Consider the following 27241-nt stretch of genomic DNA (forward strand, 5'->3'; position numbering starts at 1 on the left):
ATTCTTTCAGTGACTCAATTTGTTGCACATAGAATATAAAGCTCTCTGCACACTGAGAGAGGATATCACAAATTGAACAAAAAATGTAAAGTACACCTCAAAATGTTCAGTGATTTCTCAGATTGGTAAAAGATCATTTTTCCACCTGAAGCTCCTTTGAAAGTTAAGCAGACTCGAGCAGTACTATCTCTACTTGTACAAAAAGTACAAGTAGATATCGGCAACCTAAGTGCAGTCTCCACATTTAGCCATGTGCAAACACTTTTGGCACCTTTGGAACGCCATAGATAATGTAATTAAAAATTACATTATCTATTACAAAACAAATATTGCTCTCTTTAAATGGGCTTGTCTTCGCAGCGTGTCAGCGTCCTTTGCTATGATTGGAAACTTTTCCGTAAACGGATTACAGAGAGGCGAGGCGGAGCCAGAGGAGGAAGAGGAGGAGGAGGAAGAGGAGGAGGGGATCTGGGTGTTGCCTCCTCCTCTGCCTTCTCCAGCACTGGAAGTCAAGTCTGTGGTTCCCAGTTGGGCTCCAGTCCGTTATTCGCCCGCAATTCCACGTTTCTACAACTCCACTGCCAGTTGCCTGGATACCGGACCGCCATGGGAGTCGAAGGCTGCACCAAATTCATGAAATACCTGCTGTTTTTATTAAATTTCATCTTCTGGGTAGGTAACCTGCTTAACAGACGCGTTGTTGCGCAGGGCCGTCGCGTCTGCTTTGCCAGGTTTGTTTATGCTGCGAGTCCGTTAGAGATCCAAATCGACGCTGATCTCAATGCGCCATTTTTCTTTTCATTCTGAGCTCCGCGTTCTTCTTTTGCACGTTTATTGATAGATCTGTTTCAATTGTAGGCCAGGGTTGTTTGTTTAGACTGATGCTCATTCCATTGGTTGGTTTGATGAACCTAACGGGACATTCCCATCAGGACTGCGGGGCAGTTTATCAGGCAGGACTGGGATGGGGGGTGGGGGGCCCCGGGGGGGCCGGGCGTTTCGCCCCTGATTTTCTATCAGTTCTAAATAGTCTCCTGTAAATATCGTCTGTAGACCCGCAGTATGAACTCAAGCCCCCATATTTTGTTTCATTTGTGAAAGTTTCTGGCCCAGTGTGTAAGATTTGCAGGTTTTCTGGGGTTTAAGTCCTATTGGTTCTGGAGAAAGGCTTTGTTTGGATTCCATCCTCCACCCAACTTGTGTGTGTGTGGGTGTGTGTGTGTGTGTGTGTGTGTGTGCGCGTGGAGGGGGATGACATGGTGGTTTCCATTTGGTGAGTCAAAGCTCTGTGCTGGGTAAATGAGTCATGGAAACATCTGAGGGTAGTTTTCTTTTTTCACCCGTCTCCTAACTGCCTATGAGTTTGTACTTTAACGTCACCATTTTCAGCTTACTTTTGTACTTTGCTTTCCCCTTTTTTTCTCTTAATTAGATTCAGTGCCTCAGCCTAAAATTTGGACACCTGATTGTGAAAATAGCTATTGTTAAGACAATAACCTATTGCACATGAAGTCTCTTTCTGGCATTAGATCAAGACAATTTTTAAGAACACACAAAAAGTACAAGCAGTTTAGACTTGTTAGTTTTTCAGTTCAGTCAAGCATCTCTCTGTAATCAGTGCAGATAGTGGAGGGGAAGAATTACTGCATTCATATTTAACCAGGACAAAGTCTTCATATAAAAGGCAACTCAGTTTACAGTAAACACAAATATAGGATGAGGTTTATTTTTATTGACTATTTTAACATTACCAATCTACTCCATATTTTAGGTGCTATAGTTATAGCCAGATAAATGGTAAACACATCAGACAGAAATAACAGGCGGATGAAGGGTTTACCATTTTCCACCTGACATACAGAATTGGGAGCTTTACCATCACTTTATGAAGCTTGGCAACTTGGATCAAACAGCATTGAGAGCTTCTGAGGTGTCTACAGAACATCATCTGTGTCTCGTGAACATTCCTCATTTCTTCAAACAGCAGTTAGCTCCTAAAACTGCCTGTAACACTCCCCACAACTTTGCTTTCTCATACTGAATCTTGAAGTGCCAGTTCTGTCCAAATCGAATATTTACATACCATTACATTATGTTCACCCAAATCAGATTTTTCTCACTCGTCTGAAAGGCCCAATTCCAATCTTTTAACCTCTCAAAAAAAATCTGATCGGTGCCACTTCCATATGAATCCATCTGCAGTACGGTAGTTCTATCTGACTCTTACGTCATTGTTATGATGCATGTGTCATAATTCTGCAGCAGTTCTTGTTTCTTTTTATTAGCTTCCTTTGAGTTATGATGTTGTGATCATACTGCCGACTTCCTTCGCTAAATAAACTTTAAAACTGATCCATCAATGACTCCATACATTATCATTTCTGTAAGAAGGATGCTGATGTGTGACATCAATGTTCTTTTTCTGTGGATGCGGGTTGCTTTAGTGTCATAAACCATTCACACAGAAATTTGACTGCAGTTGCATTTAATTATCAGATGATGAAAAGCCCCTGAAATTTAGCAAAAGATTGGACTTGAGTCTCACCACCGGCTCTGTGAACAAAGTGGAAATGGTCTACATATGAAATAAATTATATCCAAATCGGGCTATTGCTTTATATTTTCTACAATGCACAAAGAGCTAATTAATGTGTGTGAAAGTGTCTTGTGAATTCTAGCTATGGACTAATATGAGATTGTAATTTTTACCTGGAATAAAAATACAACTGTTTCCACCTATTATAACATTAACACAGCTCTTAAAAGGAGACATCTAATTTGATATAATTGGTTTTGAAAACCAGCAACAGTTAATACTGTAACTTTAATTTTTAAATAGAATTATCTACTTGAGACTGAAAGGTTTCCACCTATTGGTTTTGTTTTCTGCGACTGGAAATATTTTCAAAAGCCAAGATGCAAAAGAGAGCTCATTATCTGAAGTTCAAACGCTTAGCACATTGCTCCTACACAGAAATATTAATGCTTAATATGGTAATTGCACACATGAAAACTGGCTTTTGTCGAGATTTCCATAGCCAAATGATGCCTCGCACCTTCAGCTACATATTTAGAATAGGAATCACATGCGACCCTCCAGTTCAGAGCGGCAGTGCGACAACACCTGACAAACAACCAAGTCACAAAGAACTCTGAAAAGCTACAGGAAGAAGTCTGAGTCTGACAACAAGCGATCGGGCCCCCACAGCGCTGGGAGTCAGGGTTCAGTCTGGCTTATTGAGTTTAACTTGAAAGAAAGACACTGTTATAGTTTATCAAGTTATCTTTCTTAAGATCATACTTCCTAGACTTTCCGACATCATTGGAAAGTCTTTTTCTTTGAAATTCTTCTTAAGTAATATGTAAAAAAGGATAATTTTATGCCTAGACGGAACATGATATTTTTATGTTGTCATTCTTTACAAAAAAACGAATTGATAAAAGCGTAAGTGAAGTGATTTTACAGGGTGTGGTGGTGCTTAGTTGAACTGAGGGTTTGTGTGGACTTGTAGGAGACTTACGGGAACAGCAAACAGGACCCCAACCCCCAGCATGCTCAACATTCTAGATCCCACTTCTGCAGCTGGCAGAAATAGACCGTGGTGGGGAAGTCGGTGGGGAAACATAGGTTCTGCTTTCCCACAATTATAGAAATGTAAAGAAATGACCTTTTTGTTTCCGTTTTCACTGCTTCTCATTCAACAAAGTTTTCTTTCTTGAATTCTCATATGTGAGAACACTAAAAAGTATTTTTCTTTTTTCTGCTACAATGTATTCGAACGCAGTCTTAGTATTCATGGATTCTATGGAAAAACACGCCGCCATGTCCTGTGGTCTTTTCAGTGTTAAACAACAATTCCCTGCAGCATAAAAGGCGTGGCTGAGGAAGAAGAGGCTCTGGGCAGTGGACTGGCCCGTCTGCAGTTGAGTTCTCTTCCTCTGGGGAATGTGAGGAGAATGTTTGAAATCACAAACAGACTCAGACAAAGGAAACCTAAATGCTTCATCAGGTGGGATCTGGTATCCATGAGCATTCAGTGATGATTTTGTGGGAAAATATCTTTCGATGCAAAAAGAAGAAAATATTTTTTGGGGGAATTCAACATTGAAGTTATACATCGCATAAAAACAATACTTTTCCTCTTATATTTAAAAATACAACTGCAGGGGAATAGCAAAAAAAACAACATTTTTTGTGTTTAGTTTATTAAATGTAGATTCATGTCTTCCTTTTTAGGTGCTATCAATTTGAACTGGTAGAATGGCATTAGTGTTAACTGTGCCAATAACTGCAAAAGTATTCTCCAGGCAGATCTAATTTCGACGCCGTCATCTGTTCAGCTCAGAAACCAAATGGCCGTTGGTTCAGTGACTCAGGCGAGTCTTTAGGATCACATAAATCTTGTCCCATGATCTCTTCGGGACTCTTGCACCTGTTGGTGTCAAAAGTTTTGAATTATGAAGGCTGAATAAGTTTGATGTGTTTGGAAAATATATCAGGAGGAAATTCTTTCAGTCCCAAATATTTGAGTCATAAAATCGCAAAGTGGAATATGAAAAGGAATCCACGACCAGGAAGCACATTCGTGCTGAAAACTCTTCTTTTTAGATATTTTAGAATGCTTTCTACATCTGCCAATTCATGGGCGTTCCATTTATTTTGATCTGGCACATCCTAGCTTTAGCTTGCCATGTTATTCAAACACACCTTTATGTTCCTGGTTCAAAGTTATTTATCTATTTCTCTCCAGTTCACTGAAAAATAAAAAGAATGTGGAGCTACAAGCTCCTAAGTTGCATTTTGCAACCTGGACAACAAAATGTTCAAGAAGTGACATAAAATATATTCTTATCACAAGAAATTCTTCTGTGTGCATATTGGGTTTCTATACCACTGCCAACACTTCTTTTATTGTCAGATACAGTTAACTACATGTTACTATAACTTCAATCTCAAATCCACACTAAAAGTTCACATAAAGCTTTATTTCAGGCTGCCCACTTTTTATATTCAGGACAAGAAAGTGTTTTCTTTGAGATGTCTTAAATAAGCAGGTATGGTCATTGTAACCTCAAATGACCTTGATGTGATCCCTGCTCTTCCAAATGTTCAACTGAGAGCCAGCATAATGGTTAGAGTTTGGACATGATCTGGTTTGGTTCAGAAATGTTGCTTCTGGTTAATGCCAGCATGGCAGCAGATGTTTTCCCACCTGATAGTCGGATAAAAGCAGTTAGGTTGGAACATTTGTTACATTTTCAGCCGCTGTGGTCCGTTTTCACACTGCACTGTGTCAGATGAACCAAACCTTTTGAAACAACCCAAAACCTCTGAAGACTCTGAGCACAACTTCCTTCTTCACGAGGTGAAAAATAATGGAGTGGCATCAGATTTTGGCAGCTATAGCATTTCACTTTTGTCTTTGGTAAAAGACCACAAGCCATTTCTACCCCTACCACTGACTAGATTCATGTGTTTATTTTGGTCATACTGCACAAGAGTACACTTTAGCCAAAGCCAGTCTGATTTTTTCGTAGGCGGCTCAGAGTTTGCTTTAATAGTTGTATGTTTTCTTTTAATGTATTTATCCGCTTATACTTGACTGTCCTTGTGTTCCTCTGTGTCTGCTGTAAGGTGTTGGGTCCTCCAGCTCCGCCTTACTTTACAAATATTAAGTTATTAATTTCCTCTTCCCTTTTGTTCGTCGATTCTCTGGGAAGAGGCAAGTTTTATAATCCATTGGAATCCTTTCATTTATATTATATTAATGATAGGTGTTTGGATATTTTCATGTGAGTTGCTATTATGCCTTATGACTTTTACATGCTAAACCAGTACGTCTCAAAAAGTGTGTGTGTAGTGCAAGAGCCAGGAGGACTTCTGTGTGTTAAGAGCTCTGCTTCAGCTTTGATGAAATGGACGGTTTTAAATGTTTATTTTATTTTATGGTTTATAGATTTTAAAATAAATGTAAATAAATAAAATAAATTGTATGTAACCACCAAAAAATGTAACCCTGTACAAATGTCCACCAAAGGAGAGTCTAGCAACAATTTACAGTTAGTTGGGAACAAAGACAGTAATCCTGTAAATGCTGGTCCTCAGATGAAGAGCAGCTGCCTCTTCAGCTGATGCGTTTAGTTTTTGTAATGTTTCTTTCTATTGACCATCAGTTCGTCTGCTGCAGCACATTACAGCAAAGTAGAGAGAATCACAGTGCTGCAGCTGGCCTTCTGAGAATACATTAACTGTGGTGAAATCCCCTTTTATCTTTGAACAATGTGATTTTAGCAATCATCTACAACAGGAGTAAGATATCGTGCAGCTTTCTTGCGTTGAAAGTCGTCTATGAGGACTGGAGGAATTAAAGCAAATGCCCCAACTTCCAAAGCGGTCACTCAAACACGACATTAAAAAATCAAGGCCCAGCCCTGAGTCGAACTGTGGTAGCTGTTTCTCTGAGTGGTGTGTGTGTGTGTGTGTGTATTGAACTTTCGCAGTAATGCTGTTTATTTGGTTGCTAGGCAGTAACTTGCAGGAGCCCTGGAATGGACCTGACTAACAGAGATGGAGGACAGGGAGGGGATTTCTGTTTTGGTTGAACTCTATTCTCAGAAGCAGCAGTTGGCTCGCCTAAAAAAAGGAGCAATTCTGCTCTATGCTTTTTTCATCCTTCCAAACAGACTAAACTCATTCCTGTCTGCATCTTTCTTCACTTCACTGGAAAGGGACAGATGAAAGATGTTTCACAGCTTTTATTTGTTTCATAGATCACAAGGTATTCTCAATTTTTGATACTGTCTCAGAAGAAACCCCGTTAGCCTCAAAAGACTGAGTCCAAAGCTTCTGTTTTCCTCCAGCATGCAATTAGAAAGTGTTACAGTTAGAAAGTGTTAATATCTGGTGATTGTTTTGAAGAAGTTCTGGTCATGTCATTGACAAAGGAGGGTTTGCAGCTGATGCTTACTTTAGTAAACAATTACAAACCATACATAAAAGCTCAAAGTTCCCATAAAAAAAAGGTTATTTATTACTGAACAGAGTTTCCTGTAAAACTGTGCTGTTAAAATTGAATTAATTCATAATTTCATTACATACATTGTGTGAAGCAGAAAGACATGAATAATGTAGTTCTACATATCCACTGATAAATACATCAATTTCTGTGATAAGTTTGAAAAAAAAAAAACTTATTTTTTTACATGCAGTGTATCACAGCAGGGTGTGCAGCTAACACACATGTTAGTAAGCAATTATTGATGAAGAAACTGACAAAATTCTGTAATTTTTTCATTTAACCACAATAATATTAGAACTATATTAAAAGATGCAGATAAACAAATATTCAATTCCTTTTTAATTAATCAAAGTTTATTTGTATAGCAAATTTCAGCAACAAGGAAGTTCATAGTGCTTTACGTCATATAAACATAAGAAATACAAAGTTGTAGAACACAGTCATCAATTGTCAAGTGCCATCATTCCACATCAAAACAAATACTTTTCATTTATGCTTCAAAAGCAGCTCTAACCAGCTGGGTTTTATTATTGATTTAAAAGAAGTCTGTGTTTTGAATATTTTACAATTTTCCAGAAGTTTGTTCCAGATTAGTGCTAAATAGAAGCTGAATGCTGCTTCTCCATGTTTGGTTCTGGGGGATTTTAAACATTGTATTGCCTGAAACAAATGCTAACATAGGATTTCTTCGGTTGCCATCAGTAGATTAGTTAATAAATTTTTGCAATAACCAAACAATAATTGGATAGCGAAAGGTGCTCAGTTTGAAGTTTAGTTATTTTCAGAATGTGAAGCAGGTGAGACTTGGGGAGATCTGGGTAGAACAGTTTAACTGGCTGGAGTCTGTTTACTCCAGGTAACGATTACTTGATTATTGAATCAGGACAGTTATTCCACTCCTCTCATTCCTGGTTTGCATTGGATAGTGAAGAAACTCATCAGTGCTTTATGGCAGAAATGACAGGCATCTTGTGATGTAGGTGGTGTCGTATGGCCAGGAGCTTAAGAGCCGTACAGCTAAACAGAGAACGATGCATCTAATGCATTTTGTGCTTCATCTCGAAAGATCAGTTTTTGATTTAATATCAGTTACTTATCTTATTAATGAAATGAACTCTAGACAGTGAGTGGGAGACGCCTGTCTATTGTGGGCGGAGAGCCTTCAGAACAATTATTTAGCATTTTAATTTTATGCAAGAGAAAGTTATGAATAGGATTCCAATGACAGATTTTTTCTCCCATTACATAATTAAGAAATCAACATTTCCATGGTGACAGGATGACACACTTTGCTCAGCACAGGAATCTAAAGCTTTAATAAAGGGGAACAGGTACATGAGGCTGGGTGATTCACTCATGCTCCAAAATAAACAGAGACCTGTTGATCTGTAGTGACCACTGACAGAATGGCTCTGAAACTAACAACATGTCTGCCAGCAGTATTTTAGACAGGAAGTCACTACCTTGTTTCAGAATATTTCATAAAATCAGACATCTGGATTTTCTTCTTGCTGTTTTCCTGAAAATAAAGTTTCTGTGTTGCTGTCTAAAAGATGAAATCTGAGAGTTCTGGTGTGGTTCTGGTCAAATCCTAGCTGTTAGGTTAATGTAGTTTCAATCCACTCACCACAGCTGTTGTTACTTTACATTAAAGTGAAGATTCCCATGACACTTTGAAGGCTTGTTGCAAAATGCAGTGCATAATTATCCACATATTTCCTTGTCATTTCCTTTAATTAGGACACATTGGACATAATATTTTAAATTGACTGTGAAGAACCTTTAAGGTGTTTAGGTTTTGTCTGATTGAACTTTTTTTTGACTCAACATCAACATCTCATTTAGTTAAATTCTGTACATTTCAGTAATGTGAAGATTGTCCAGAAATGTTGCTAATCTGAAGTCCCCTGACTGAATCTTACTAAGATGTTTGTTGTATGTTGCAGCTTGCTGGAGGTGTGATCCTGGGCGTGGCCCTTTGGTTGAGACATGACCAAAAGATCAGCAACCTGATGTCACTTGAAGTGGACGGAGCCCATGCCCCCACCTCCTTCTACATCTGTACGTATCCCGTCTTCGTGTCTGACCTGTTCTGTTCCTGTCCCTGTCCTGGCAGCAGGCCACGCTGTAGGTTTCACTGCATTGCAGTAGAGACTGTAGGAGAGCCTTTGATTCATTAAACCGTACTGACCGGTCCCAGTGTCCAGAAACCCCAGTGTTGAAGAGAGGTGTGGTCAGTATACAGACCACGCCTCTATTTATTCCAGAGATGTACTAATGCAATATTAATATCTGTATCAGCCCCAATATTATAAAAAAATCTACATCAGGTATTGGTGACAATATGCCTGATCTATATGGGCAGATCTATTCAGTGCTCTCAGTGACATCATGCTTTATTTATATTACATTATATTTAGAATTCCTAATTGAACTTTCTGAACCATTTGAAAGATGATTTGTTGCATTTTATTTTTATTGTTTAACCACGTCAGCTGAATGTTTCTTTATTATTATTTTTACGTTGGTTGTAATGCCACTTAATGCACTGACTGAACGTAAAGTTGTGTTTTTTTGTTTTTTGTTGTGACAAAATTTATTTTAAGTCTCATATGTATTTAAATGTGTCATACTTGTGCAGTATTATCAAATAAATTTGAGATTCAGTACATTTATATCTGTGTTTATAAAAAGAAACATTTCAAGTCAGTTCAAATGTTGAATTGCTTGTCTTTCTGTATCAGATTGGTATCAACCAATACTAACCCTCGAACCAGATATCAGTATTGGTATCAGAAGTGAAAAAAGTGGATTGGTGCTTCCCTAACTTCTCCTAGTTTCCGGGGCAGCAACCACAGAATTTGCTACATGAACTAGTGTAGCTGTAGTTGGGGAACCTTTACCTGTCCTGATGGTGTGACAAGAGCCAGATAATCAGTGAAAAAATCCAGCTCCTCTACCTCTCCCTGTGACGCTGCTAAAATAAGTAACTGATATTCCAAATACACAGCTGTGTCAGACCAACCAATCAGAGCCAGGAGAATGGTCTTAGCCAATGTTCCCTCTAATTTTTCATGTGTCTGGGCATACACACAAGCTTCCTGGGCACACTGAGGACCACTGTGAGCGTCATCAGTGTACACGGCGTGGCCACGCACAAGTATCATAAATCTGGGATCATAGAAAGTTGAATGGCTTATTTAAAAAAATCAAATTACATCAGCAATTTTCATTCGTTTGCTTTTAATTTAAGTGATTTGCTCAATTAAAATAAAAAAAAAGAAAAGAAAACATTGCTGTTCATGAGATGCATGCTATAAGTAAGAGTCCTGCTTCAGTCAGGGTGAGAAATGAGACATTACACCTTTCAGACATAAATGTTTGTTCATATTAAAACATTCACATTTTGCACAATGAAATGTTTTCTGTAGCTTGTGATGCAGTATAAATTCTTGTAAAATATTTAATTACAGTTTTTTTCACGTCTGCCCTTCTCACTTCTCCAGTGGTTGTACACTTGGCCCAGGTTGATGGGTCAGTCTGCTTCTTGCTTTATGTACTTGAATTCAGCATATTGACTGTTAATGGCCTCCATAATCTGTGGGTGGAGGAGAATGGCCTCATACTTCTTTGCCAGTGTACAAATGTCTGCTTATCCATAGTCAAAAATCTGAACTCAACATTTCAATATCAAATTCAGACCATTCCTTTCATTTGATTTGATTCCATTTGATCTTAGAAGAAGTGCATTTCTTTTTTTTTACTTTGGCTTGGTGAGTGGATGTCCCACGTAGACATAATAAGGTGATGGCTTTCATGTTTCTTAACTCTACCGCATCATTCTCACCTGCATGGCGCATATGACCAAGGCACGTAACCCACGTACACACAGCCAATCAGCATGCGCTGATTGGCTGCGTAGCGAAAGTGAACCGTATTGTATCATTGGCTGGATTCCTGTCACTCACTGAGTTTGATCGCAAAGTAGTACGGAAACATTTTTTTATCGGTCCATAGTCAAAACTGATGTCTGAACTCAATGTCCACTTTACGTTGGACTTTATTTTATGCGCTACATAGATTTTCTTGTGCGCTGAAAATATGCGAGCAGTGCGCGATTGCGCAGGCGCGCAGCTTAGAGGGAACATTGGTCTTAGCGCTGTTTATCAGCTCATTTATGGGAAAAAAGGACTGAATTTATATAACACTCTTCCAGTCATACCAACCATTCAAAGAGCTTTACACTTTAAAACCACATTCACCAATGTGTGCTCACATTTCTACACTGATAAGATCTGTAAGAAACTTTGTGCCTTACCGTGGGCTACATCAATATATGAGAGAAGAATAGAACCTATAACCTTCTGACTTCAAGATGATTATTCTGCCCACTGAGCAATAAGCATCCAAACCCCAAACAGAAAATGTGTTGAGGCTGAAAGCCTGGAAAGAATGATGGTTTCTCCTGAGTCACCCCAGTTAAAACTCTGGATGTAGGACTGGGCGTAGTTTGACAGTGTTGAGGAGAATGTTTTCCTGGCCCTCTCTTACCACTCAGTACCAGTTTGTTCTGGTTTCCATGTCCTTTCCCTTTGCATCCCCCCACTTAGTGGCTTCAGATTCCCATCTTACTTCCACCACTGTATTAAAGTAAAATGCATCTTAAGCTAATATCTCGACAGTGAGGCTCAGAGTCTTGTGGCCTCTCTCTCACTCGATCTGCCTTCTGAGCTTAAGGTGTGGCCAGGAAGTGGAACATTAATGCACTGTGGACAAATAACATTGTGAAATACAATGACACAAACATGAAGCTGATTTTTAAAGGAATGTTTCCAGCATCATGTGGAGCTAAGGCTTCAGAGATCTGATCTGGATGAGTGTGTCTTCCACAGCCTCGCCCACATCATCAGCTACTTGTGACCAGGACTAACAGTGGACCTGCTGCAAGTCACATGAATCTGTTTGGAGCTCAGCTCACCCAAATTAAGTTAGCCTCCCTGCCATTTCCTCCCATCTCCATCAGCATCTGTGAGTCAGTGCCTAGAGATGGGGAAGAGAAAAGAGATGAAAGTTAGAAAGGAACATTTAGAATAATGGGTTTGTGAAAAGAAATGTTGCTGTTCAGTCTGCGTGTTTGGCTGTTCTTTAAGGCAGCATATCTGTGGCTGTTTGTAAGAGGTACTTTGTGATTTTCCCTCTGATTACATCCTGCCCATTACATAAAGCCTGGCTCTCTTTCCTAAGACGAGGAGAAAAAAATCATCAGCATAGGAAAAAAATTCTCACTCTCCTTCTCTTCTACTCCTCCCCTTTTCCCTTTTTCCCACCAGCCCTCAGCACCCCCCTCTTTTCACAGAGTTCCCTTTTCTTTTCACCACCCTATTTCTCTATGCTGTAGCTCCACCCACATCTCAATGTCTGGTTGTGGTTAGTGTTAAAGTCGTTTTATGTCTCTTCATTTTTCCTTAATCCCTGGTTTAGTTCGGTTTTCCTCCATCTGTTTTTCTCCTTTTGTCTCTCAGAACCCCCACACACTGAAAAAACCCTCAACATAAACCAAACATGACGACCCCTCCCCCTGTACTAATAAATATACACATACTTTCATAACTTGGGCTTTGAGTGCTTCCTGAACAGCAGAACTGCACTACGCAGTGCTTACATAACCAGAAGTTTGCTCAACTTGTTAATAACTGGAACTTAGATTTAAATTTGATTTGGGACATTCCTCAGCATTCCTATTTAGTAATTTTCCTGCTAAATTACATTTGTAAGCAAAAAAGCTGATAAAAGTTGCATAATCCCTTTAGGCTTTGTGTCACAAAGAGTATCTGACAGTGGAATTATGTTTGGCATTAAATACATTTTTCTTTGTTTTTAATTCTGACTTTGTACCTAAGATGACCTGATCATAGGTGCCTGAACAATAGAGCAAGCTGAGGAGGGAGAACATAGTTTTTTAAAAGGAGGAGTGCAAACTTCTGTTTTTCTCCACTATTTTTTGACCCAAAGAAATCTGATCACTCCTGAATGTTGGACAGATTTACAAAGTCTTTGTTAATTCTGGTTTTAAACTACCAATAAAAAGTAATTCTCAGACAGTTATATTGGTTTAGTTCGGTTGCTAGACCAAAACTATGACCGTTCTTTTTGAAAAGGAGCGTCATAGCAGCAACATTAAAACAACAAAAGACCCATAAACTAAAGTGATCATCTGGTTTAGTAATTACTAAAGGACTGTTTCTCTAATTTAAGTTGCAAAATCTAAAATACCAAAATGAGTTAAACTTTGATGAAATTATTGCACACCAAACAGACCAACTTTAGAAGACTGATATAACTGTCTTTCATTATTCATGTTTTAGGGTGGACGCCACACAAAACAAATAATTGAAATCAAAAAATTTGTTTTTTTTCACAAACCAAACAATGGTTCCATAAATCATAAGTTGAAATTCAAGAAATTTGTGACAGGTGAAGAATAATTGAGTTTAGGTTTGTCTTTAGTATTTTGGATGTAGAGTTGATCAAAGGGAAAAGAGAAGTATGTTGAAATTCTTGGTCCACAAATTATTGTTTTAAACCATGGTAAATATGTATATGATTATGTCAAGCCCTCCACACTTGTGCAAACCTGAGAACTGAGGGTGTGCCCGGAGAAAGACGAGATGAAACAAGGATTGACTAATCGGCATCAAATGGAAAATGTTGATAATTCTGCTGCTGTCAGCCCTTTTGAGTGACAATAGTAGAACTTCAGGATGTTGCCAAACATGACTCCGCTTGACTCATTTCCGCAGTGACTGAGAAAGTTATTACCACCATCATTGCATAAGTTGAATTAAACTTCCTGTCTTCTCCCAGATCATAGAGGTCCCAAGAAACCAATATGAATCAGCAAAACGTGTGCAAGGAAGTTCCACAGACACATCCAGTCTGGAGAAAATGTACATTACAGTAGCAGCTTATAGGAATACCAGAAATAGCTGTGCAACATTTGTCACTGAACTGTTAATGTTTAATATGACCCCTTTTTTAATCATATTTACTCTATCTATTGTTGGTGAATGCTTGTTCTAAAGATATTAAACATACCTCAAACCTTAAAGTTAGTAAAGTCACTGACCTGTACCAAAGTCAGTGACATTTGCAATTTAGTGTGGTTTTAATTACTTATTGTCAATCAGGTAGCACACAATGAGCTGTGACTCCCTGGTCTGGAGGCTAGTTTTTATAGATGGTCTTAAAAAGCCTTAAGCTTGGTGATCCCAATTTTTGGCCTTAATAAGTGCTATGACGTCAAGGTCTCCCGTACTTAGATGTGTGTTAAACTTCTATTTGTTGTGCATTTTTCAGCCTGCTACCTTGTTCTGTTATCCACTATTAAGATGTGCTGCGTCTACTGATTGGCCAGTTTCTGCCTACCCTTCTGTTCTGTTTTGATTTAGCAATTTTCTAATAATTATGGGTCAGTTGAATGAAAATCATCCCATACTGTAATTTACATTAAGATCAAGTTTGAAACAGTCTTTGAAAATGTGAGATTCAGTGTGATTATTTTCCACTGACAGCCTCACTGTGACCTTAAATCCCCTGAAATTATGGAACATACTAAACATGCATTATTTGAAATCTAGGAGTCTTGTGTGACAGAGGCCAGATCTCAAATGTTCCATTTTTGTTGCTGACTGCTGTAATAAAGCCCCTACCCATTTGCCAAGCCTCCGTGTTTGCTTGTAAAATTGCTAAGCTACATCTAAGTTTTCCAGGCAGCAATAACAAGCTAGCTCCAGAGAAGTGGAGTTTCCTTTCTGCCCTAATGTGAAGCATAAATCTTTTCTTTTTAGTTTTCCCAATCTTTTAAGGCAATTCTTGTTTGTGAGGCACTTCAGGTTTAATTTAGGTGCTGAAGTTTTTTTTTAATATTTTTAATTTTTTATGTAGTACCTGACCCTGCTTCACTAAATGACTGCAAGCCACTTTTCTGGCCTTACTGTATTGCTACAGTTCTGCTTTGTGCTGTTAGCATAACAACAGTCGATCTGAGTCATTCAACACATGGATGAGAGCTGTGCCATGTTTCCCTTGTCAACTTTTCTGTGGTGTATTGACATCTCAAATGACTCCTGTAATAAGTACAGGATCAAGTTTTATCTACATTTATTCAAACTTTGAGTTTGAATGCACATATTATGCAAACTGAACTGAATAATGTCTGTCTGCTGTAGATGTCCACACCTTTTAGTAACAGAGATGCTAAGGCTCACAGTATTGGAAGGACATCCGAGACTGGAAGAAATAAAGATTAACTGTAACTTTCAGGAATGAACTCTGTCAAACTGATAGATATGATTCTTGGGTTGGATATGCATTTCCTTTCTGACATGTTTGTGTGCTAATGTCCCTAATCTCTGGGACACATTAGAGAATTTATGAGGGTTGTTTTCTTTTACGGCAACTGAATAATATGCACCATCTACAGTACAGTTTGGAAGCTGTGACTATTCAACAACTTGCTAACACTCTGGGATAGATCGAAAGATTCTGTCTGCCTACAGACCACACGTTTGATGTTTCAGGAGAACATTTAACAAGCAAGTTAATAAAGTTTTACAAATAATTTAACCATCCATAAATCATTATCAAAGTGATACTGCACATTTTCCCCCAAAAAACTTGCAGTTCTGTGTTCGGGATGCTAGGGCAGTCATCCAGCAGCCTTCCTTGTTTTTGTGTTGAAAATGTTTAAAATTGACAGGAAATTTCAAAATATCACTTTGTAATTATATTTTCTTAGATGATAAGTAGTATTAAGGCCTGACAAATTAAAACATAACATGAAAGAAGTGGAGATCATATGTACAGTAAGGGTGGAGCAGGATGTGGAGGAGTTCTGACTCTGAGCCATCAGACAATGTATGACATGGCATGGTTGGACAAAAGGATTTTCAAAAAATACAGATACAGCCAGTGTACTTGGTGTCTGTCATTACAGTTTTTCAGAGTTGTACTGTCTTGTTGTGAAGCAGCTATAGCAAAACAGGGAAAAGGAAACTGCTTCAAGGAAAACTTGCATTGTATTTGTGCACAATAGCTGGATGGTTTAGCTGTAACCCCTAATACATCCTACTCCTACTATAGCAGATCATAAGACTGAAGGTCTTATGGTCTTAAAGACCTTCAGGCTTTTCAGTCTTTAAATATACTGTCGATTTAGAAGATCTCAAGTGGAATTTCTTTGACAGTGTCTATTGTGTCATTTAGTTTCCTCAATGTAGGATGATTTTAATCCACTTTATATACAGCAATGGAGAGAGATCACCAGTTTTTCCACTCATTATGCCTGATGAATAGTTGCACCCAAAGAATACAATGGAAGACAATCTAGAAATAAAGCCTTCAAATGGATGGAATTTTTGATGGCTAAATGCCAAATGAAGGCGGTATTTGCCAAACAGTAAGTGCTGTGTCAATCTGAAAGGCCGCAATGTAAAAGATGGACAGAGCACTTGCAAACTTATTGATTTAGAAATCATGTGTACTTGTCTCGCTCAGTGAGTGAAGAGGATGTGGGAGATAGATAGGATATATACAAAGCACGGCACCAGTTAGTGGTCTGGAATTAAATTATAACTGAGCTGACAGACAAGAGTGATGGTGTGGGGCAGCCGCTGTCCTCTCAGCCTAGAACAAGCATTAGAGGACTGTTTCCAATATGGCAATATGCCCAATCAAGTAGAAAAAAAAAGATAAATCAAGTAAATATAAAACACCCAGTAACTGCTGATATGCAGGGATACTCTAACCATGAAATTATGTACTGTTTTTAGTCATAATTTAAAACTTTCATTTTACTTCCTTTCTTGATTTATTTGGTGGCTTTCTTCTATTTTTGCCTTTTCACCTTTTCCTACATTGATAAGTATTCATACTGCTTGAATTTTACATTATTTTTAAATGACAAACAAATGTACTTTAAGCACAGTCATAGTATGTGATAAATCAACACAAAATAATCTATAATTCTGTAGAAAGAAAAATATTTCCTTACTTATAATATATTTTACAAACTGAAATCTGAAGTGAGTTGGCATATATTTGTAATCTGCCCCTTTAATTTGCTGTCCTTAAATAAAATCTTGTACGCCCAAGTTAGTTAGTTTCATAAACCATTTATTTTTGTTTTTCTTTTTTTTTTTGCCTACTTGATGTTTAAATTTTAACAATAGTGATGTAGTTTTACCAATCCAGGTCGAGTAATCTGGCAGCCACAGGTGGAGATTCTTTCTACCACCTCGTTGTTGTTGTAGTGAATGGATGAAGCCCTTACTTTCATAAGGGTTTCATAAATAGACCCCTAATGGGTCTAACCTGTCACATATAGGTTTCACAGTCCATATGTGGCACATTCTCAAAATTCTGCTGAGTGCAGAAAAAGCTGAGTGCTTTTCAAAAGTCATTATATTTTCTATTTTTCATATATGGATTACAAGGCTAAGGAAGTTCTGACTGGGTCAGCTTACTGCGGCGCATCATTCAGGAAAACCATATAAAGGAGAGAGTTACCTCTTAAATACCAAGCAAACACGTTTTTTCCATTTTGCTAGTCGTCCATCTAATCTTCCAAGTCAAATAAACTCTGCCCAGATCAGAACAAAGACACAAAAGTCAGTAGTTAGATTGTGAGGGGGAAAAAACTGAACTCCAGAGCCAGTTTAATATCCTTATAAACCAATTTGTGTTGCTTTATGGAGAAGGAATAAAAGAGGGAACAACATGGGTGCAAATAAGAAGTATGACTCACTTTTTCCTGCTGACAGAAAATCCGAGTGCTGCCCCCTGTTGTATGTCAAGTAGAACTACCTAGATTTAACTGAGCACAGTTTTTTGTTCAGAGCCATGTTGGAACAGTGTCATTTTACTGTTTTTTCTTTTTTTTTATCCATCTGTCCAGGTGTCCACATTCTGATCGCAGTGGGCACTGTGATGATGGTGGTCGGTTTCCTTGGATGCTATGGCGCCATTCAGGAGTCCCAGTGTTTATTAGGAACTGTGAGTTGGTTTCATCCTGCAGTCAGTAAGTGTTCCAGCCTCATAAAAAGCCTTCTAATTGTTTCCTTTCTCTTCCCTCTCTACTGCAGTTTTTCGTCTGCCTGGTCATCCTGTTTGCCTGTGAAGTTGCTGCTGGGATCTGGGGTTACATGAACAAAGACACTGTAAGTGGAAACAGAAGTGGAGACCAAAGTAATGTGCCATGTAAAAGTATTCACACCCAGAACTTTAGAATATTTAATTACATGAAAACCACAAAATGTTTTTTTTTTTTTTTTTTTTTTTTTTATAGGATTTCACATGACAAACTAAAACAAAGTTTAACATCGAGTAGGGAGAAGGATTTTTTTTTTCTCAAATTGTTTACAAAAATTATTAGAAAATTCTATCCTATATATTTTTAACCCCTTTTTATTGTGCTTTGTAGAATACATAGTAAAAAGTGACCCATGGCAGATGGTTACTAATACTGAGTCAGGTTCTGGTTCTGCTAGAAGTTTTTTCCTGTTAACAGGAAGTTTTTTCTCCCTCCTGTTGCTACATGCAAACTCAGTATAAGGTGTCTCTATAAAGTCAGTGACAACGCAATCTGCTGGGTTTCCTTAGAACAATTTTTAACTAATGTATGATTGGACTTAACTAACTTTTTTGTAAAGTTCTTTGAAGCACTATATAAATAAACAGAATAGAGTTGTTAAAACAGCATCTTGTTTGGGAAATATTTCTAACATCTTTGCACCAGATTTAATATGGATGCTGAAATCTGCCCCCAATTCTCTCTGATTTTACTCAAGCACAGAAAAATTATATGTAGACAGTATCAGAAAAGCTTTTCAATTGAATTAAATTCTAGAATTTGACTGGACCTCAATGGTTTGATTTTAACCATTCAGTTGTTCGACTGGAAGATAAACATCCATGGGCATTATGAGTCTTCTGCAGCCTCTAACAGGATTTTTTCTAGAATTACCTATTATTTGGTTTCCTTATTAAGTGAATGGTTTGGTATGAGTTGCTTTTAAAATGGAAACAAAGTAGCTTTTAATTTTACCCAGTTTATTCTCATGATATGCAGATCTAACTCAACATCCAATAGAGCTGCAGAGGAGAAACTGGACTATAATGAGTTAGTTTCCCAAATTATCCACTTCAGTATTCCAGATCTGGGTCAAAAACTATGGATAGAGAGCGAAAACAGTCTTCCTTCCTTACTAACTTGAAAATGTATACAGTGTGTAACTAGTTGGTGACTTGGCTCTTTGCATTGTTCCCTCTTCTGGTGCAGCAGATACCAGAACAGGACAAAGGTGAGAAGCTGAACTCAGATAAGCCTTTATCTGTATTTCTACTACAAATGTGCACAAAACTTTGTCAATATTTGGCTAATGTTGAAACAGTTTTGGATTTTTCCATGAACAAATAAAGCTCTTTAAAACCACATGTGAATAAGTTTATTCACACATTAGTTACTAAAACATGCCAGGCCATCGTCCTCCAACTATCGGTACTTCCTGTCTTCTTCTTTGTGATTTGCGCCAGTTGTAACATCCGGTTGTTGAATATGTGACTTGTGTGAAGCTAAAAAAAGTGTTTTCATGGCAGCTTTGCAAAACAAATGAATTTTGATACTGCCAAACAACCCACCTCATCCTAGTGCCAAAAAATTTCCTTGACAAAAAAAAGATTTTTTTAAGTGGGCTGAAATCTGAAATTGCACAATTATATGGTCTACTGACCATATAATCATTTCATTAAAGAAATGAAACTGAAACTTTTAAAAGGCTCCAAATTCCACATAGTAATAATCCAGCAAGGGATGTATGGCTGGTGAAGACTATAATAGATGAAAACATGGAGCATCTCAGCCCTACATTCAGATTCTGCCATGATGCTTCTGCATTGATTGTAGGTAATACCAGAACTTTCACTGCATAACCAGCTGCTTCCTTCTGTTTGTTACTTCTTTTGTTCAGTCAGAGCTCCAAACCACCTGCTGCCTGCTGTCACCTTTTGGTTTTAATGTGGGTGAAACCGCTGTTATAAAATCTGGTTTCTTTTCCAGGTTTCAAAGGAAATGAAGAACTTCTATGACTCTGTCTATGACACAGCCATGTCAGACACCCTTAGTGACCCAAATAAAAAGTCGACTGTTGGACATGTGCTCAAGGTCTTCCATGAGACGGTACGACCATGTTAGATTGAAAACTAAACCAGCAGAAATGAACTGCGTAAAACCACCTCTGGGAAAATAATCAAGTCAAACTTTAGTGCCTTGAAAAAACCTTTTAATTCTGTCATCTGTGAAATGTTTTTATATTTCAGCTTCAGTGCTGCGGTAAGGACAAGATCACCTCAGGTTTCTCAGTGATAACAAGTAAAGTCGGCTTTCAGGACGTCTGCTCTCAACAATGGACCTTAGTTGTAAGTGATGTCACCTATGTTAGCATTTTCCTTTCCACCCTCAGCCAGAAACTGGCTTTCTACACCAGTGAATTTAACATTTTCATGTCAGTTTATCTCTTGTTCTGGTGCAGTATTGTTCAGAATTCTAGAGATAAATAGCCTTTACATAAAATTTACTTTTTCTAGCTTTACATTATGCTGTTATGATAACCACACGTTATAAACATACCCAGAGTGTTGCTTTGATTATATAACGTATGTTTGAGAAATCCTTTAATCTCCATGGCAACCATTGAGCTGTGCCAAACACCTGGGTGAACCTAGGGCTGCTTTCAAGGGGCAGCTCCTCATGGAACTGCAGTTTCTAAGCTTCTGACCTTCCACCTTAAAAATCAATCCTCCATGACGCTCCCACTCAGCTCCTTCAGACTAGCCAGTAACAATTAGCAAACACCTGAAGGAACTGTGCATCTACTGAGCTCATCATGAAAGCTTTTTTTTAAAGAGATGGAGGTCCAATTTCAAAACATTAAATTGAAATCTAATGCCTTGAAATTTCTTTAAAATTGTATTGATATTTAATATTTTTGTAACTATTGAAGGTAACATAGTTATTTGATTGTGCTCTAAAATGTCTCTACATGCCTGGAAAATACCTAAGACTGCTCCTTTAAAATGTTCACAACCTACATATCATGTTATTTATTAGTAAATTGTTTTCTTATTCCATAATTTCTATTAAGTGCAGTTCTGATCCTAGTTTGGGTCAATTTACTCCTTTAAAGAATCACTATTAAACTTTGAGCAACCTCCTGCTGGTACATGTTATTTATTGGAGTCATAAAACCACATTTCCTTTCAGTGGACTATAACCACATTAAGAACATCATCTTAAATCACTGGTCATCAAATTGGTATGAAGCGTCTGCCTGCTGGCAGTTGCAGACTGGAGGCGCTGACTCTTTATCTGAACGTGCATCGGTGGAGGACAGCTCTGGCTAAGGTTGAAACGTAATTATTAACAAAAAAGCAACCTGTTACTAACTTAATCACTGAAACATGACCTCAATCCAACTCATCAGATGATGCCTAACTTTAAAGGTTTTTCTTCAGCTCATTTCACAACCTGATCTTCATAATACCATGTTGCAGTGATTCCTCTTCTCAGTGAAATGCTGCCTTAAAATCAGAATTGAAATGGGGAGAAAACACGTTTCAGTGTTATTCCAGTTTTAAAGGTAGTGACTAAGTCTCTGTTTGAAATAAGTATTTTGGATTATTGTCAACATTATCCATGACCTGTTGACCCCGTTGGGCTAATTTGGTGTAATTTCCTCTTATCTTTAAAGTTGTTTGTTATTTGTAGAAACTCATAATAGCTTCAAATGTTGTGCATCTTTGCTATTTTTCTCATATCTTGGTTGCTATTTCCTCATCTTTACAGTGCATGTTGGGCTGATGGTGAGTGTGGTAGTGGAACTGAGCCTAAACATAAAAAGTCAAAGCTAGTGATCTGTCATGGAGGCCCATAAAACGTCTGAATGGACAAATGCAAATTTTAGGCAAACATTTGAAATATCCCAGACATAAAAGAAGGAAAATGTGAACCAGGCGTTTCCATCTACTGGTTTCGAGCAAATCAACCAGGCCATGCCGTGCTCCATTTTGTCAGATGTTTATTCTTCAGATAGTTATAATAAACAGGAAGTAAAGGTTGCTAATTAGCTTGGAACACACATCTCTGCGATCCTCTCCTGCAGCCTGCAGTGTCTCTCACCAGCTACCCAAAGCTGCATTCCTCACCTCTCAGCTGGAGGTTTGGACTATGAAATTTTCTGAGTTCCATACCTCTGGTAAACAGTCATAATTATTGAAAAAAAAAATCTATAAAAAAATAATTAGTGAATCTGTGCCTTGTAAGACACAGATTCACTAGTCGATGGGAATGTTCACTGTGTTAGAACTTGGTCAGCAAATGTGTTTACATCTTCCCATTTATGCACCAACTGTTTTTCAGAGTGCATACTGAAAAAGCGTCACTCCCTTGTGGTTTTTACCTCAAGTGAGCGTAAAAACGTTGCAAAACTGAGGATGTTATTTTGAATTTTGCCATTTCCACTAACCTTTTCTAATGCATTGCTTCAAAATGCATACATACAACATGTGGCTGATGGAAACACAGCTTAAGTTTTTTAACCCACTATTCTCATATAGTTGGATTAATGATTTGATCCTGATGCTAACCATAAACAGCTGCAGCTCTTGCAGCTGTGCTCTCTTTGGGGTTGGGATTGCCAAGCAGTGGCAGCACAAACACCAGCTTCTCCTGATCCTCCATTTGATCCTCCATTTGATCCTCCTCATCTTCATTTCCCATTTGACGTTTATGCGTTGTCTTTGTTGCTTTGTTGCTAGCATCTCGTCTATATTTTTCTACCCAGGATGCATTGCAGTGTAAACAATACAGTAGTCAAATTTCTAAGACTAAACATCCCATAATATTTTTACTGTTGTTTTTCCATCTGAGATAAATGTCTCTAAAAGTTTGAGTAAATCTTTCCAAAGTACCTGAGGGTGCTTAATGCTTCACAATGTTCAGTCTAATCAAAACACTACAGAGAAAAACATTATTTTATGTGTTATTTTCTACTGTAAATAACCTATTTCATCAAACAAATGGTAAGTTAATCAGAAAAAAGGTTCTGGGCAGGCTGTGTCTGCTCCTGATGTAGAGCAGGAAGAGATAAAAAAAAAAAAAAAAAGCTTTCTGCAAAACCACCTGCTGAAAAAAAAACAGTAATAAAACATGCCAACTAAAAAATTTGATAGATGAAGTTTGATCACTGGAAACTACCATTTCCTCTTCTTATACTGCGGGATACAGAGCTCTGCAGAGTTCATTTGTTTGCTCCAGTTATGTTAAATTTTTGAAAAGCTGCTTCTTTTTTAATATTTGTAATGCATCAGTTAATGTGTGACACAGTGAAACAGAAAGTAACACAGGAAATCACAGAACCATTATGAGTGAAACAGGACAGAGAGGAGCGTTGCCACATAACGCAGCAGAGCAGCGCAGTTGCTCTGTGGTTCATTTGAGGCCAGGCGTTGAGGGTTAAAACATCTATGAATGTGGTGGAGTGGAACCGCACGAGAAGAAATGTCAAAATAATCGATATCTCAATATAATTGATACGAGAAAAATGCATTATTTGCATGAAGATGAAATTAAAACGGACCCATTGTGGCCCAATAGCTGCATTTCCTCTGAGATCAGCCACAAGAAACACTGCCCTTCCCCAAAGATCTGCTGCAACCTGAAAAATATTCTATAAAATTACAACAGACACACATTGTACAGGGCTGCTGCTGAATACTTCAGAATGTTGCTTACACTGTACAGCACATGTTTTGCATGCTTCAGATGAACACAATTTGTTCTGTTATAGAGGGAACCTTTATCTGTCCCTCCGTAGAAAAAACTGTATCAACAGTAAAGTAACAGGCAAGTAGAAGCCCACAGAGGCATATTAAAAAATAAGCACTAGTATTAAAATAATTGCCCAACTGACTCCAAGGTACATATTTCTATAGAGGCTATTAGAAAACAATAGAAATATTCTTTGAGAAATCCAACTGCACCAGCTGTAAGCTAAAGGCAAATGGAAGCATGCAGATTTTAACTAATGGAAAAAATATTTTTATACAAATAAGAGACTGTATATTAAGTACTATACAGTTATTATTATTATTTAACATTAGCACTGCTACTGCTTTACAAAACATGGAAGTGACATTTTACATGATATATTTTCTGGCCTGAATTCTCCGCTACCCACTGAGTTTATCAAAATTAACGAGTTTCAAATTTGGTTATATTGTTATTATTCCTTTTTCTCCTTAACTGTAAAAGAAAACTTTGCTTTAAAATAATTTAGCATCTAAGGTTTTTCTGTTTTGAGAGTGTTAAAAAAAATTATGTACTGTAAGTAAAAGCTTCAGTTTGAGTCCAAATTCTAACTATGTCTTGTTTTCAGGACTGCCATGGAAAAATCGATGAACTCTTTTCAGATAAGATTTATCTGGTGGGAATCGCTGCCCTGGTGGTTGCTGTCATAATGGTGAGCTGAGTTATTATGATGTTATTAGTCTTTACATTGATCATTGATTTAACATTCAACTAAAATACAAAACGTAGATGTAGAATTTTTATCATATGCATAATTGCACAGGATATTCAGTGTGTAATAGAAGTCTGATTCTAATCATATTAAGGTCTAGCATTTTCTTAAAGAAATAAAGCACATAACCAAAATACATCACTGTAATAGATGTAGCATATCTATTCATACGCTACAAAACTAACAAACATGTTAGCTTGTTTTAAATCCAAGCATCACAAAGGATGGTTAGACTGAAAATCTGAAAGGCTAAGATATTTCAGATGGAATATAGTCACATTCTGCTGGCCAAGTAAACAGCCTGTTATATCCCCAAAAATGTCATGATTGAGAATTATTCTCTTTCTGTAATTCCTGTATATGATATAATAAACTTCTTTTAGTAGAATTAACTTTTAACTGTATTATTTGAGGCTTCTAAACATAATTTACTGACTTATTATCAACTTGATTGTTCTTTTTTATCTTAAATAAGATTTGATGAAAAAATCTTGAAAATGTTTTTATTATTTGTCGATTAATTCTAACTTTGATCAGCTAACACATTGTAACGTTGAGTTCTTAATTAGATATGTGTCAGGACAGTTCCAACTGCTTAGTTTAGAATTGTCACCTGAAAAACAGAGAGTTGACAGTAAACATGTTGGTTTGTTGTCACTGAGAGTGATGTCTCTGTTTCCCCTGGCAGATCTTTGAGATGATCTTCAGCATGGTGTTGTGCTGTGGGATCCGTAACAGCCCTGTGTATTAAAGCAGCTGAGTGGATGGAAGAACCACATCAGTCACAGCCTGTTTTTCTTTTCTTTTTTACATCCAAATATCTCATATAATGCTTGCTGGATTTAGTCAGCTCTCTAAAATGCTGCCTTGAAAAAAAAAAAAAGGAAAAAAAATCATTACACTGTTCCATGTTTTATTTTTTTTTATGCACAGATGCTGTCATATACAAGCAGCCTTAACCTTTTATGATTTGTAGTGTATTTTTTAATCAATCATTCTTTGGTTCCAATCACCGGTCAAGGTGCTGTAGTTCTTTGGAGATATTTTTTTTTAAGTTTGTTTTGTGTGTATTGGTTTTTACTTCAGTCCTGCCTATGAACATGCTAATACATTCTCTGTTTTATGGGTTTATTTCACTGTTTTCTGTATAAACTGTATATAAATATATGTTACAGTGCTTTATGTCTGCCTGAGCATAGATATGGTATTACACAAGGTGTCTATCCAGTAGTTTCTCTTTACTAACCTCTGCTTGATTGTCTCGCTTTAGACTGTGTGTTACTAACACTGCAGCGGTCGGCCTTATCGACAGACAAAGTTCATCCACATCCATATTAATACGGTATCTCTGCATGAATCTAGTTCATCTCAAACACTGCTGGGAACACCAGTCACCAGTGTTTTCTGCAAGTATTTACTAATCTTAGAAAGAAAGAAAGTTTTTCTTGCACTTAAACTAAATGTTTAGATCTGTATTCACCCTCACCAGCTGCTGAAGTGAATGTAAATGTGAGTACGATGACAAGACCCCAACGGACGTTATGCTTGTAGGTTTATCTTAACTTCTGACTTCCTTTGTGGTTTTTGCATATCGTTGACCACCACATCCGTCTCCGTTTACATCATGACGTCCTCCTGTGACCTCTGAGCGTTGATGTTTACCATCTGCTGCCCAGATGGTGCAGAGGCAGCAGATTTGTTTGGGTCCAAATTTACTCTACAAGATGCAGCTGTTGCTCACACACAGAGATGCACATCAGCACTGCCTGGAAACACACACTCCTTCACTGCATCTTTCTAACCCCCTATGTAGTCTTAGCCTATGTAAACCATGCCTTGTAAACTGAGAAACAGTGGAAGTGTGTAATACATCTTTAATGTATCCTAGTAAAGAAGGTTGTAGAGAACAATGTATGCCTTTTTTCTCTTTGTATCGCAATATCTTTGTCTGGTACGTCAAACAAAGTCTGGTGAGGGGGAGAGAGGTGTTCAGTGGCAGGGTCAGCTTTTCCCCCAAATTTTTAAAATAAACTAAAAAGATTAGAGTACAGCATTTATTTGGCTCTTAATGAGGACACACTGTGTTTCTCCAAGTTGATATACTTCCTATTTGACAAAGAACGCTCACTGCCAAAAGTCTGGCCCTCTTTTTGCCCTTGTGGACTTTGTTTTGCCCGGATTTAAAGGGATTAAATGTATTTTCCAAATAAGTAATTTGCTGGTCTGGTCTTTGTTTTGAAGAATGCTGCGCTGTGACATGGAGAAGTCTTAATCACTGAGTGACACATGGACCTGTAGATAAAATAGAACTCATTTGACAAAAAGAAAAAAACTAAATAATTATCAATTATCATGATCACAGATTTAAAAAGTTTTACTGAATTAATGTTTATTTTTTTAACAAACTTTTAAAAACCCAGGTGTGTTGCCCAACTTAGCCCAGGATTATATTTAACACCATGGACGGGCCAGTTAGTCCATATCCTGATGAGAATTTTTGATGCATTACATGACATTATGTTATGAGACAGATAATCTGAAAAGGTTGATATCCAGGAGCTACTATTGCCATCTGAAGAAATGCTGCAA

General features: G+C 37.6%; 1 protein-coding gene across 1 annotated transcript; it reads left to right on the top strand.

The window, feature by feature from the left end:
• Positions 1 to 402: 402 nt before the first annotated feature.
• Positions 403 to 26866, top strand: cd81a (CD81 molecule a). Its single transcript, XM_055060130.1, has 8 exons — positions 403 to 672; positions 8966 to 9080; positions 17974 to 18071; positions 18161 to 18235; positions 20134 to 20253; positions 20394 to 20492; positions 24509 to 24592; positions 25341 to 26866. Exons 1-8 carry the CDS (start codon positions 607 to 609, stop codon positions 25401 to 25403), a joined length of 720 nt encoding a protein of 239 aa, XP_054916105.1. The 5' UTR covers positions 403 to 606; the 3' UTR covers positions 25404 to 26866.
• Positions 26867 to 27241: the final 375 nt, after the last annotated feature.

Source organism: Poeciliopsis prolifica, unplaced genomic scaffold (assembly GCF_027474105.1).
Source record: "Poeciliopsis prolifica strain line A6 unplaced genomic scaffold, Auburn_PproV2 SCAFFOLD057, whole genome shotgun sequence".
Classification (NCBI taxonomy): Eukaryota; Metazoa; Chordata; class Actinopteri; order Cyprinodontiformes; family Poeciliidae; genus Poeciliopsis; species Poeciliopsis prolifica.